The 15,567-nt window shown below is 43.4% G+C and overlaps 1 protein-coding gene across 3 annotated transcripts in view; it reads right to left on the bottom strand.

Annotated features, from left to right (window-relative positions):
* The window catches only part of ERMARD (ER membrane associated RNA degradation), a 148,604-nt gene that overhangs the window by 96,196 nt on the left and 36,841 nt on the right, over nucleotides 1–15,567 (bottom strand). For all 3 annotated transcript variants that reach the window (XM_077486281.1, XM_077486283.1, XM_077486282.1), the window contains exon 3: nucleotides 955–1,094. In XM_077486281.1, coding sequence (XP_077342407.1) covers nucleotides 955–1,094 — 140 coding nt within the window. The remainder of the gene's footprint in view (nucleotides 1–954; nucleotides 1,095–15,567) is intronic.

Below are 15,567 nucleotides of genomic sequence, written 5' to 3'. Positions count from 1 at the left end.
CTGTACTTTTTTGTGTCACTCTTTATTTTTATGCACCGGGTGAAGTTTTTAAGTGTGTTATGCACGCCACAGGCTTTCAAAAAAAAAAAAAAAAGATGTGACAAGATAGAAAAATAAATAAAAAATAAATAAATCACACTTATGACATTTGTTTCCCTACAGTCCCTATTACAACTCTTCCCCTGAACTTGTGTTCTGGAATACAGAACATGCTAATGGTCATTTTATATTCAGGTTTCAAAATATTTTTCGTCTTGAGGTGATGTGTGCAAGAAGTGAGGCGTGTGGGTTGTCAGAGGGTTACGGACTACTTGGCTTTCAGTGTTCAAGCAGGAATTTGCACATCAAACAGAGTTTTTGTTTTCCTAAATGATTACTTAAAGTGGTTGTAAACCCTTACAAACCACTTTGACCTACAGGTAAGCCTAGATTAAGGCTTACCTGTAGGTCCAAGAAATATCTCCCAAACCTATACGGTTTAGGAGATATTTGCCATAGACAGCGGCGTGCAGGCGCACTGAGCGTGGCATCCTCGATAACGAAGATGCCGCGCGTCTTGGCTCCCGTGCGCATGCGCGGGAGTGACGTCATCGCGGCTTCACCGAATGACAGCGGCGGAGCTGCGAGACCCACCGAAAAGATGGATGTGGCGGATTACAGGGGACAGCAGTGACTTTGCTGGCTCCTGTGTCAGGTAAGTGACACATAATGGGCTACTATTCCATGCATAGTAGTCCATTATGCTTTGCCTTTGCAGGGAATGAAAGAGGAAGTAAACTCATCGGGTTTACTTCCTCTTTAATGTGAAAAACAAGGACTGTGATGTGATGGGAAAGTCCAAACCTGCAGACTATGTAAAGGGAAGCATTATACAAACTATAGCTTCTATTTTTTTCTGCTTCTGGGTACAAGATCAAATGAAACCGTTTCTGGAATTTTAAGTTTTATTTATACCTCTTTATTGTTGGTCCAGTGGAAGTATTCTCTAAATGCTTCTTCAAACTTTTCATTTGGTAAGGACAAGAAATATAAATACACGGCTTCACATAGGGGGCCCAGCTGCCTGACACTTTCAGCATAATCCAGCCCTGTTCCTAAGGAAAGATATTACAAATTGGGAGTAAGTTATCAATATAATGTGCAGTTTTACACTACAGCAATAAAACAGGGGCAATTGTGTCAGTTAAACAAAAACTAGTATTCACAAAATTAAAAACAGATAACAATAAACGATTGAAGTGTTATACAACAATATTTCTAGCCATTTTTCTGGGAACTAAACATTATAACCAGAGCAAGAATTTTAGAAATTTTACACATTTTATGTCATGGAATGCTGAGAAGAAGGGCCAACCCGGTAGAATAATGCTGACTCCTTCTAGCTTCATCTTCCGGAGCATCCATATACCAGGAAATAAGGTGTCCTGAAGAGGGATGAGAGCATCTAAGGTGTCAGTAAAAAGGCCCATAGAGTAGTTAGTGTCAATCAAACTTAAAGGAATTGTAAAGAGAATTATTTTTATTTTTTTAAATAACAAACATGTCATACTTACCTCCACTGTGCAGCTCGTTTTGCACAGAGTGGCCCCGAACCTGCTTTTCTGGGGTCCCTCGGCGGCTGTCTCTGCTTCCTCCCTCAGATGCTTCTCACGTTCATGCGAGCTCCCTCGCATGGTGAGAAGCATCTGCGGGCGCGCTCCCGTGATACAGCCGGTGGCTATAGCCGCTCACTGTATCTCATGGCCCCGCCCCCCGGCGCTCCGCATCAGTGTATGTGATTGACAGCAGCGTGAGCCAATGGCTGCGCTGCTTTCCATCCATCCACTCCAACCAATCAGCGGCCAGGCTGAACAGTGGAAAGGACGTCGGGGGACGAGCGCAGGACTTTCGAGGGGTGAGGTAAGTTAAACAGGGGGGCTGGGGGCGCAGGCACTGTCAGATGTTTTGTCACCTTAATGCATAGAATGCATTAAGGTGAAAAAACATTTACCTTTACAACCCCTTTAAATCAGGACTTTCTAGTTAATTAGCTCAGCTCAAGATAACATCAACTATTCTTCAGCATAGCACCATTGAATAAGCTTCAGATGTTAATCACTCACTTCTTAAATATTACACAGTTCAACAACCAGCAAACTATATTTGATGGTAACTCTCATGGTCTCTCTTCTGAGGTCAGTGAACTTAGAGATTCTCAAAATAGAGTTAGGGAAAGATAGACCTTGTCTTACAGATATGTGTAGAAAGTTAGGCCCCATTCACAAGGTTGGGCTGATCGGTCCGCCTGTCAGTTTTTCAGGCAGATCCGATTGGATCCTCCATTCTCCTCTATAGAGTGGTGGGTATCACCCGCTGACATCTGACCAAATCCTGTCTGCTAACGCTCCCCATTGATCTGGCAGATCGGATCAGAGGGCAGTTGGGTGTAAAACGGACAGGTAGTCCATTTGCATCCAACCGTCCATTGAGAGCAGGCTGTGTCTGTGTCCGCTCTGCATAAGAGGAGCAGACACAAACCAAACATACACCTCCTCAGCTGGGATCAGTAAACCGATTACCTGTTGAGCAGGCAGACTCCAACTGAGTAAGGAGCCTAAAAATTGAATTTACAAGTTACAAGATGAGGTCTTTGGATTTGTTACAAAATGTAATTTCAAGGTTATATCCAATGTCCCAAGTGCTAGTGATTCTCATCAAGTACCCCTCAATGCACTGTATCAAAAAGTACATTCATGTAATATATTTTGTAGCTATAATTTATCATCCAAATAATAAATGTCTCTGACCATTCTTTTGATTTTACAAGAAAGAAAAAGTGTAAAACCAAACAATATTGTCAGATAATGTACCTAAGAAGTCTTCAAAGTAGGCAACTTAAAGTGGAAGTCCAGGCTAAAACGAAAATCCCTGCATCTATAGACACCAACATTCTAACACTAACCTATCTAGCTCTGAAAAGAAAAAAAAAGCAGGATACATACCTTTTCTGCAGGTGACCCGACCTGATCTCCAGTGGTGGAAGCTCTGAAGAGGACACAGTCAACAACAGCTGTGAAGTGAATGGGAAGTGACGTAACCCATAGGAGTTACTATGTGGGTTTCCGTTGTCGGATGTGTCCCCTGCACCCGCCTCCACAGCGAAACCACGGCTGACAGCTCAGCGTGGATCAAAGCTTCCGCAGCTGGAGATCGCGTCGGATCGCCTGCAGAAAAGGGTATGTATACTGATTTTTCCTTTTCAGGGCTAGATAGGTTAGTGTTACAATGTTGGTGTCTATAGATGCAGGGATTTTAGTTTTAGCCTGGGCTGAAATCCCACTGCATTTGGATTGCATGTGGATCACACAGGAATGCATGATTCTAGCTAAAATGAAAATCACAATTTCTTTTGCTTAGAAGATAGATCACGATTCTCTCACAATTCTCTCATCGTAACATCATCTTTCACATTAACCAAAAAATTGGACAAACTATAGTGTTTTTTTTTATTTTTTTTAATTAATTGAAGTGTATTTTTTCCCAAAAAATTGCATTTAAAAAGACCACTGTTCAAATACAGTGTGACATAAAATACTGTATTGCAACAATCGCCATTTTATTCCCTAGGGTTCTCTGCTAAAAAAAATATATATAATATTTGGGGGTTACAAGTAATTTTCTAGCAAAAATACTGATTTTAATAAACAAGTGTCAGAAAAAGGTTTAGACTTTAAAGGGGTTGTAAAGGTTCATGTTTTTTTCACCTTAATGCATCCTATGAAGAAGTCGGTATGATGAAACATGTCGGGGGAGCGACCACACGGGCATAGATTTCATTGATATCAAACGGCACCGATCGGAGTGGTTCGGAGAAATGGTCAGAGCAGGTCGTAACTGGTTGGAGTGGAAGTTAGACTGCTCGGGATTCGTAGACCTTCCCAACTAATGGTGTTCACGGAATGGGTGAGATTTGAGGCACACTTCGGATCCGCCGCGACCGTAGTGCACCACCACAAGTTGTTTGTACACAGTTTGCTGTGAGAGGTTTTGTTTTGCATTGAAGTGTGGTTGTGGAATATTTTTAATAAATCAGTTTTACAGTATCACGCTATGTGGAGCACTTTCTTTGTTTATTTTTCACATATGAATATGCTTGGTTGGAAGTAATCATGGTATTTACCCAGGTGGGGTTTACCTGCTCCTTTGCCATACACGAGAGTGGGAGGCAACATCAGCTGGTGAGTGCGTTTTCATTGGGAGAGGAATCACAGACACGTCGGTGTGGTGGAAGATTGAAGGATTGGAAAAATATTCATTTCTGTTGTTTTCTTGCACATTATCAATGGACTTTATTTATATAGCACGTCATCACGGGGTGTTATAGGTTTAGTGTTGATTTCTGTCTAGATCACTCATTAATGGTATTAAACCATTACATATTGACAGTGACAGTTAAAATATGAGCTCTGGTACAAAGAGATATAAAAATCAATACAAATGATGCAAACACAGTGGTACACAACATTCCATATCAATAATGCTGATTTGTACACGAACTGACGCGTTTTGACCCAGCAGGGTCTTCTTCAGAGGCTGGATTTGCATTTGGTAATTGCAAGTCATAGCTAAAAACATAATAGTATTAGCAAACATCTTAGTGCATAGTTACCAATCACTATGTATGGTAGAAAGTCTCTTAACCAGAGGTCCTCTAAAAACCCTTTGCTTGATCCCACAAAAAAGACCTCTGCCTGCCAACACTGCAGAGAGAGGGCATCAACTGCCTGTGTAGAACAAGTGAAAACAAAAAGGAAAAGGGGGAAAAGAGGAAAAGGAAAAAAAAGGGAAGGGAAGTGAAGACAAAAAACAAAAAGGAAAAAATAATATCAAACAAACCAAAATGAGTGATGGGAACCGAGTGAAGAGTGAAATAGCTATGGTGCATGGGTGAGTGTGAAAACGAGCAAAAGGGGGACATGTGGGGGTATGATGGGAATGGTGTTGGGAACGGTGTATTTTAAGGAAAGGTGAAGACAACAATGAAGTGATGAGGGTGAAAACATAGAAAAGATTAATGGGGTGATAGCAATAGAGGGGGGAATTGAATAGTTAATGTATGTGCATGTGATGATCAAACAAAAAATGGGGTGAAATGGCTAAGTGTGGGGGAAAAAGTGCCAGGTTGTTACCTTAATAGTAGAGAGGAAAGAGAAAACCCAGCATGTAAATGGAGATGTCCAGATATTAGAATTCCAGGGTAAATCCCAGAAAGAGTTTAAGACTGTGGGCCCAGCGAATCTATAATGCAAGATTATTTGGATATGTAATATGATAATCTATAGGGCCCATTGTACAGTAAGTGCACAGCAAAGCCCAAACCTGTGCGATGAGTATAGTTATTGTATTTTACCTATATGCAGGGTGCCCGAGAGTATACGACCGTCCAAGTGGAAAGGTGGGGATTATCTCATGATCCACCAGATATGCCACCAATTTATATGATATCTAGGCGTTGTACAATTAGCTCCTTGATGAACTCCAGGTGCCTCTGCTCCACCCCATACTTACCCATCGTGGGGGTGCCGCTGCAATGGCGGTGCTCCTTGCGTGGCTCCCCCAGCGTTCTGAAAGATGGAAGTCCCGGCAACAGCCATCACTTCCACCGTAATTGCGTGATGGCGTGACATGGCGCACACGCGGACGTTGACTAGGAGTCCGGAAGTGATCGGGAATGCCGCTGGCAGGGAGAGTGTACCCCAGGTGGCCAGAAATCTTGGAGGGACAAGGTGGCTTTTTCTGAAGGGCGTACCTCTCAATGGAACAAAAATCCGATACAAACTAAGAAAAATTAGCAATTTAGGGAACAGCAAAGTAGTAAACTAAAAACACTTAAGTCCAAGACCACCCCCTCAGGAAGACGTGGCCAAAACCTCCCTCAGCCGGGTCATAGTAAACAAAAGAGGAGTTGCACTAACAGGGAATCAGTTGAGTAGATAGCAAAAAACGAACGGTTCAAACAGATTCTGTGCACGGAAGCACAATCCGTACTAGTGCGCACATTGCCCCTTCTGTAGATAAAGACCGGACACACGCTGCCGGTTTGAGTGAATTGGATTCCTCACTGTCAGACACCTCTGGTAGTACTAGTACCAATCAATCGGTGGGTCGATTAAAACCGACCCTACAGAAAAACTTTAAACTCACCACGGGGACCCTGTTCCCCTCAAACAAACAGGGGAGGCTAGGATTTAGACCCCTATGTCATATGGATACAACCCAACAGCTAAGTGTGATTAACCTATCATCACACCTACTATCCCCATCAGAGATCCAGGTTTTATCTCATGGACTAACATTCTGTCCCGAGGAAAACTTTGATCTCTTTGAGGTCATTACTCATGCAACTCTTTGCCCGCAGGTTACTTCTTAAATGCCTGTACACAAAGAACAACTCGGACAGTAATACTGTTGATTGGTCAATATATAGCATGAGGGAATTTGATAGATCAAATCGACTTAGATACACTGTTGAATGATGTCAATAAATCAACACAAAATCCCACCATGTTTAAAAAGCCTTCTGCTAAATTTCCCCCTTTGAACACCAATCCCAGTGTCGCAATCTTCCTCAAACAAACAATGCGTGATATTTGCAAACTACCACACACTAAGCACAACCCTCACAATTTAACCTTTGAAGAGAATGAAGCACTTAAATCTTTATGTAAAAATGCTGCAATTGTAGTTAAACCCTCTGACAAGTGTGGCAATGTTGTCACTATGGACAACCAGGACTGTATAGCCGTGTGCCTAAATATTCTAAATAACAAAGATTGGTATAAAAATATTTCTATTTTGAGTATAGGTCAATACAATAATAATTTCTACAATATGGTCGATCAAACCTACAACAATGGCGAACCAAACATCCCAAAGTGGCGACATTCTATAGTTTACCAAAAAAACCCAAAAAAAATTCCCGGCCATCCTATTGTCGCCGGCAATGGGGCAATATCGGAAAACCTTAGCTGAGTTATTGATGCATACCTCCAGCCTTATGTCCTGTCCTTGCCATCTTTTGTCAGAGAAACAATTCAATTCCTGCAGACCATTGAAGAACTCAATATATCAGGGGACTCCATCCTCGGCGCCACTGACGTTGAGGCTCTGTATAGTAGCATCCCCCATCACTTGGGTTTGGCTACTATACAGAGGATCCTCCAACAAGGTTCGCTCTATGACCAAGCCCTAAATGCTTTCATTGTGAGTGGTTTGCAGTATATACTGCACCACAACTATTTCAGCTTTAACAACTCCCACTACCTCCAGGTGCAGGGCGTAGAGATGGGGACATGTTGTGCCCCATGCTACGCCAATCTGTACCTGGGGGAGTGGGAGGAGTCACTCCTGGGTGACGAGGACCTTGTCGCATACACGAGCCACATCTCCAAGTGGCTCCGGTATATCGATGACCACTTCATCATCTTGGAGGGACCTGAGGATAAGCTTATAGAATTCTTTAATTTAATTAATCTGAACGATCGCAATCTGAAGTTCACCATGACTTATAACCACAACAGTATCACTTTCCTAGATGTCCTAGTTAAGACCAATACTGAAAACAAATTATGTAGCACTTTGTTCCGCAAAAGAACCACTGGGAACACAGTGCTTCATGCTGAAAGTTTTCACCAATCACCACTCAAGTATTCCATCCCATACGGGCAATATTTGCACCTTTGTCGCAATTGCTCTAACGACATCCTCTAATGAGGAAGCCGGTAAACTCCAAAATTGACTTCTAACATGTGGCTATAGTCGATCCTGCTTATGGAAAGCATATAATAAAACAGTCACAAAATCCCGATTGGACTTATTATTTAAACAAAAACCCCAATGCGACACAAATTCAGATCTCACCCGTATCAATAAGCATTTTTCACACCAACATGTGGCCATTAACCACCTCAATACAGTGCACTTACATCCCCTTCCTGAATAGACCAATTTTCAGCTTTCAGCGCTCTCACACTTTGAATGAAAATTACTCAGTCATGCAACACTGTAGCCATATGAACCTTGCATCCTTTTTTTCACACAAATAGCGCTTTCTTTTGGTGGTATTTAATCACTAGTGTTTTTTTTATTTTTTGTGCTATAAATAAAAAATGACGTAAATTTTGTGGAAAAAAAATGCCTTTTTTTTCCCCCATCAAAATGTTTTGCAAATTAGTAATTTTTCTTCATACATTTTGGCCAAAATTTATACTGCTACATATCTTTGGTAAAAATAACCTAAATTAGTGTAAATTATTTGGTCTTTTTTAAAGTTATAGAGTCTACAAACTATGGTACCAATCACTGAAAATTGATCAAATCTGATCAGGCCTTCAGTATATCTCATTTCTTGAGACACTAACAAGTCAGGAAAGTACAAATACCCCCCAAATGACCCATTTTTAGAAAGTAGACATTCCAAGGTATTAAGTAAGTAACATGATGAATTTTTTTGAGTTGTAATTTTTTCCCACAATTCTTTGCAAAATTAAGTTGTTTTTTTTTTTTCTCTCACAGAGCATATGCATTCAACAAATTACATCCCAAAATACATTCTGCTACTCTTGCCGAGTATGGCGATACCACATGTGTGGGACTTTTACACAGCCTGACAACATACAAAGGCCCAACATTGAAGAAGCATCTTCAGGCGTTTTACGCGCATAAATGACACATCTCATTTCTCAACCACCTATTACACTTTTGAAGGCCCTGGAGCACCAGGACAATGGAATTGCCCCCAAAATGACCCTATTTTGGAAAGCAGACACCCAAACATATAATCTATGAGGCATAATGAGTCCTTAGAACGGTTCATTTTTTTCCAGAAGTTTTTGGAAAATGTGGAAAAAAAATGAAAACGCATTTTTTTTTTTTTTACACAAAGTTGTCCATTTATCAGATATTTCCAACACATAGCATGTACATAGCAAAGATGACACCCCAAAATACATTCTGCTACTCCTCCTGAGTATGGCGATACCACATGTGTGAGACTTTTACACAGCCTGGCCACATACAAAGGCCCAACACTGAAGTAGCATCTTCAGGCATTCTACGAGCATAAATGACACATCTCATTTCTCAACCGCCTATTACACTTTTGAAGGCCCTGGAGCACCAGGACAATGGTATTGCCCCCAAAATGACCTCATTTTGGAAAGCAGACACCCCAACGTATAATCTATGAGGCATAATAAGTCTTTTGAACGGTTCATTTTTTTCCAGAAGTTTTTGGAAAATGTGGGAAAAAATGAAAACTTTTTTTTTTTTTTTTTTTTTTTTACACAAAGTTGTCTATTTATCAGATATTTCCAACACATAGCATATACATAGCAAAGATAACACCCCAAAATACATTCTGCTACTCCTCCTGAGTATGGCGATACCACTGTGAAACTTTTACACAGCCTGGCCACATACAAAGGCCCAACATCCAAGTAGCACCATCAGACCTTCTAGGAGCATAAATTACATATAGTTTTCTGGCAACCTATCATTTTTGAAGGCCCTTCATATTTCTAACACATAGCATGTACATACCAAGAATTACAATCCAAAATAAATTCTATTGTGGAAAGGGTAAAAAAAAAGCATTACCTGTGCTTTTAGTAGTATCCACCAGAGCACTGGTCCAGGCAGCAGGCAGGGATGTGCTTAGCGACAGCAATGGTAATTATCAAGGCAGCCGGCAGGAATATTGTCTATAGTCAGCACAAGGATATTGTCACGGCAGTCCATAGAAATTGTCCAGGCAGAGACTGCCAGCACAGCCATAATATTGGTCCTGGTACACTGTTACCTGCAGACACTCATTATCATACCGCTCTCCAGCCCTTCATAAACATACTGCCTCTTGCTACAGATAATTATTTGCATAGTCCAGGCAGCGGTGTAGTCCATTCATGTGGCAGGCAGAAGCATGGTGGCAGTAAATCAGCGGCAGGCTGAGGGCCGCAATCACATAAGACCTGTGCACAGGGGTAGAGGCTTAGACCCACCCAAATCTCTAAGAAGCCTCCGGACTCCAGACCCTATTCCAAAAACCGGAAAAAACTATAAAAATTGTTTCCTCCCTCCGGAAAAACTGGAGACCCTCACATGCGAGACCCCTGTTTCCTAGAGTAGCAGGGCAACAGATCAGTCCAAGCAGTAGGCAAAAGCATAGTCCATAAAACAGGCCAGGGTCAGATGACGTGAAAGCAGTCCAAGCGGTAGGCATAAGCGTAATTGGTAAAACAGGCCTGGGTCAGTTCACGTGGAAGCAATCTAAATGGTAGGCAAAGGCATAGTCAAAAAACAGGCCAGGGTCAGTTCACGTGGAAGGCAGTGGCATGGTTATTTGGGGAAGCATGAAAAATGGTCAGCACAGATGATGAAAATGGGGAAATGGTTAAAAATATGGGCTAATATTTTAGGGATGTATGATAAAGTTGGAAGCATTCACCAATGCAAAGGCCAGGTTGGGAGGGACACTGGGGACAATGGTAGCTGGTATCTTTTCTAAACCCTTTTTTGGTGCACACGGGACATTTTTTTTGCCGTCTTCAGCCTGTTTCAGATGGTGGAATTCTGAAGAGGAAGTGACGCTCACAAAGTCGGCAAACAGCCTCAGAGTGAAAGTCTTCTGGGGGGGGGGGTCTTTGGTGAAATCCACCCCCCCATGTAGAGATTATAATTTTGGACACACGTTGGCTTTTCAATGGGACCTCGTCTTCTTTGAACCTCAATTGTAGTGTCCTCTTGGATAGTGGACATCATGTGCACGTCCCTTTTATCCTTCCACTTCAAGGCCAGCACTTCGTTGCATCTCAGTGATGCTCTTTCCCCCCTTCGCAGCTTTTTGTTTGCCATTGATTGTGGGAAGCCCTTTATTTTTTCTGGAGGTTCTGTAGGCCAGGGTTTTTGCAAGGTATAAGTGTCTGAAAAGGGGCAGGCTGGTGTAAAAGTTATCAAGGTATATGTGATATCCTTTGTTCAGAAGTGGGTATGCCAGGTCCCATACAATCTTTCCAGTTGTGCCATGTAGGCCGGGCACTCAGGGGGCTGGAGCTGGGAATATCTTCCTTCATATATGCGGAACGCATACAGATATCCTGTGGCTCTCTCACACAGCTTGTATAATTTTATTCCATATCTGGCCCTTTTGCTAGGTATATATTGCTTTATTCCTAGCTGGCCTGAAAAGGGTACCAGGGACTCATTGACACATATATTTTGATCGGGGACATCATAGAGTTCTGCAAATTGTTGGGAAAAGAAATTTATCAGTGGACGAAGTTTACATAATTTGTCATAATTTGGATGATTGTGGGGGAAGGCACTCGGTGTTGTCTCTAAAGTGAAGAAAGCGCATTATCTTCTTGTATCGGGACCTGGACCTTTCGGCAGAATAAATGGCCATGTGATGGATGGGTTGGGTGGACCAATAGGCATGTCCTTCATTTTTTTTTGTAATCCCCATGTTCAGGGTGAGGCCCATAAAAATTTTCAACTCCTCCAAATTGAGATCTCTCCACTCGAAGGGACGGGCATATGATGAGTGGGGGTTATTGGCAATATACTGCTGGGCATATAAATTTGTCTGGTCCATAACTAATTGCAGAAATGTGTCGGGCAAAAACAGATGAGAAAAATCGAAAAATGTTGGGTGTTGGTCTGCACACCTGGCTGTGCTGTGAAAGGGGGAATAATTGGTGATGCCAAGTCGGAAGGCAGCTATGTTGGGTTGGCAAGACCATCTGGCATAAATGTAGAGGCCCTGGCTCTTGGGGGATGTGACACTTCAGTAGTTGGATTTTAATTTCCTGTGCTGGTACACAGGCGTGATGTGGCAGCACTGGTACTGGGTCTGGGAATTTGTTGGTGGGGCCCATCGCCGGCGGCAAAGCTGGTACTAGGCATTTGTTCCCGGGGCCTAACGCTGACGGCAGCGCTGGTACTGGGCCTGGGAATTTGTTCTTGGGGCCTATTGCTGGCAGGAGCTCTGGTACTGGGCCTGGGAATATAATCCTGGTTTTCAGAGGGCCTTGCCCTTTTAGGAGAGACCCATTCTTCCTCCGAATCATTTTCGGATTCACTATTCGGGTTAAATGCCGAATTTGATTCGGAATCGGAATCGGAATTGGAATCTGATGAGAATTCCCCGTTGCTCTCATCGGTCATGGAGAGGATCTGGAACGCCTCCTCACTGGTGTATACTCTTTTGGCCAGGACGCTGATGGCTGTGTGACAGGTGATGTTCACTTATGGGCTGTGCGATGGATGGCAGGTGATGACGGTGTGACAGGCCACAGACTGTGACGGGTGATGGTCACTGATGGCTGGCAGTCACTGATGGGTGATGGTCACTGATGGCTGGCAGTCACGATGGGTGGCGGTTGATGGCTGGCGGTCACTGATGGGTGACGGGTGATGGCTGGCGGTCACTGATGGGTGACGGGTGATGGCTGGCGGTCACTGATGGCAGGCGGTGACTGATGGGTGACGGGTGATGGCTTGCAGTCACTGATGGGTGATGGCTGGTGGTCACTGATGGGTGACGGGCAATGGCTGGCGGTCACTGATGGATGAAAGGTGATGGCTGGCGGTCACTGATGGGTGACAGGCAATGGCTGGCGGTCACTGATGGGTGACAGGCGATGGCTGATGTGTGACGGCTGGCGGTGGCTGATGGGTGACGGGTGAAGTCTGGCGGTCACTGATGGGTGACGGTTGATGTCTGGCGGTCACTGATGGCAGTCTCCTATGTGACAGGTTCACTTTATTGGGTGACTGTGGTGACTGTTGGGTGACAGATGACAGTGGGGGGTCGATCTGACAAGTGTGGTGTTGGTGCAGACACTACAGTACACAGATCGGTAACTCACTGCTCCAGGCTCTTCTCTCCTCACACTGGAAACGGTGTGTGAGGAGAGAAGAGCTGGTAACAGTCAGTTACCGCTCTGTGTTTAAATTTAGTGATCGGTTGTGAAAGGTTTACAGCCGATCACATGGGTAAACGGCCAGCCAATGGCTGTTTACCGGCATCAGTGACGAGCAGTGTTCCCGGGGAACACGCTGCCACCGATGTGAACGAGCAGCGCGCTCCCGATCCCGCGCATGCGCCGTTCACACAATACTGGCACTAGCTATGATCGGCCGTGACTTCATCGCAGCCGATCACGTGGTAAACAGCCATGACCAATGGCTGTTTACCATCCTCTGTGGTGAGCAGTGTCTCCGTGACACGCCACCACCGAGGGAACAGGGATGCGCGCACAATCGCGCGCATTCCCTGTTTAAACGGGAGGCCGTCATATGACAGCCGGCGGTCAGCAACAAGTTAAAAATAGAGCAGAGACATTGGACTATTCTAACCAACGATCCTAAATTAAATCCATTTATCTCACAGTACTCATCGATAACTTACAAACGAGCAACTTCCATTAAAGATAAGCTTGTTCAAAGTGAGTTTAAAAATGAACAAAAAAGATTAAAACATTGCCCCACCGTTGGCTCTTTCCCATGTGGTCACTGCTCATTCTGCCCACTGATAAGAAAAGAAAAGACCTTTAAGCCCCCACACTTTGTGAATTGCCAGACGCATGGTGTGGTATACTTCATGGAGTGCGAGTGCGATGCCTATTATATAGGCAAGACTAAACAAGAATTCTGGTGACGTATATCCAAGCATATTTACAGCATGCAAGTCGGCAATCATTATCTCCCAATTGGGAGACATGCCATCTTGGGACACGACTATACGGTACCTAAAGTAACCTTTACGGCACTTGATCGAATCCATATACCAGACCGAGGAGGAGACTGGAATTTTGTTTACAGGCCACTTTCTTTCCTGGCCTCAATGAAACAATCTCCTTTGTCCTGTTTTTATGGGGGTTCTCCTCAGGAAAAACTCCGTAAATAATGCTTCTACCATAATTGCCATTTATGCATTTCCTTTCTTTCCTTATATGTGCGCGCCATCTGTCATTGTCATCTTTAACTAAAGTAACAAAATTATGTAAATCCAAAATATAGATGACCTTTAATATACAGAGGCTGCACAAACTGAAACCATTACCTTATAGTACATAGCCCTTTATGACTTTCGGATTTGAAAAGGTTTATGAATCGATATGAATTTTAAATCTTTATTGACCACACATAATGTGACCAAATTTATGTGTTATGTATACAAAATTTTACATGTTCTTTTTGTATAAAAACTTTCTCCTTGATGCATTCTTCCTCTTTTTGCCTATCTAGGTCCCACAGTTGTTTCCCTTAGCCGCTTGGCTTATCCATGATTGCGGAGCCTTCCCTTCCGGTGCATCTGCCTGGCAGGGTGGGAGAGCATAGGGCCCTGTGCTCTCGTCATACACCCACTAGGTGGAGTAATTCACTTCTGGCAACCTGGGGTGCAGTCTCCCTGCCAGCGGCATTCCGAATCACTTCCGGACTCTGTGTCAACGTCCTCGCGCGTGTGATTCATCGCGCGTGACATCACGCAATTATGGCGGAAGTGACAGTTGTTGCCGGGACTTCCGTCTTTCAGAACGCCAGGGGAGCCACACAAGGAGCGCCGCCATTGCAGCAGCACCCCTACGATGGGCAAGTATGGGGCAGAGCAGAGGCACCTGGAGTTCATCAAGGAGCTAATTGTACAATGCCTAGATATCATATAAATTAGTGGCATACCTGGTGGATGAGATGATCCCCACCTTTCCACTTGGATGGTCGTATACTCTCCAGCACTCTGCATATAGGTAAAATACAATAACTATACTCATCCCGCAGATTTGGGCTTTGCTGTGCACTCACTGAACAACAGGCCCTATAGATTATCATATTACATATCCAAATAATCTTGCATTATAGATTCGCTGGCCCCTGGACCCACAGTCTTAAACTCTTTCTGGTATTTACCCTTGAATTCTAATATCTGGACATCTCCATTTACATGCTGGATTATCCCTTTCCTCTCTACTATTAAGGCAACAACCTGGCACTTTTTACCCCACACTTAGCCATTTCACCCCATTTTTTGTTTGACAATCACATGCACAGTTGCACATACATTCACCATTCAATTCCCCCCTCCATTGCTATCACTCCATTCATCTTTTCTATGTTTTCACGTTCATCACCTCGTTGTCTTCACCTTTCCTTAAAATACATGGTTCCCACCACCATTCCCGTCATACCCCCCACATGTCCCTCTTTTGCTAATTTCCACACTCACCCATGCACCATAGCTATTTCACTCTTCACTCGGTTCCCATCACTCATTTTGGTTTGTTTGATATTATTTTTTCCTTTGTTTTTTGTCTTCACTTTCCTTCCCTTTCCTTTTCCTCTTTTCTGTTTTCACTTGTTCCACATACACTCTCTTATTCTTTTACACTCCACCATTTTTCTTCCACCCTCACGCACCTCCAGTTTCCCACATACTTCCACTCCCATCACTTCATCAACAATTTGGTTCTTTTCTGCATGTCACTCACGCCACACTCCCACACTTATTTATTTTCACTTTACATTTTCTTA

The sequence above is a fragment of the Lithobates pipiens genome, unplaced genomic scaffold (assembly GCF_037356315.1).
Source record: "Lithobates pipiens isolate NorthernLeopardFrog02 unplaced genomic scaffold, aLitPip1_a1.2 Scaffold_18, whole genome shotgun sequence".
Classification (NCBI taxonomy): Eukaryota; Metazoa; Chordata; class Amphibia; order Anura; family Ranidae; genus Lithobates; species Lithobates pipiens.
The sequence above is the reverse complement of the archived record's forward strand: the minus strand, read 5'-3'. Positions and strand labels throughout refer to the sequence as shown.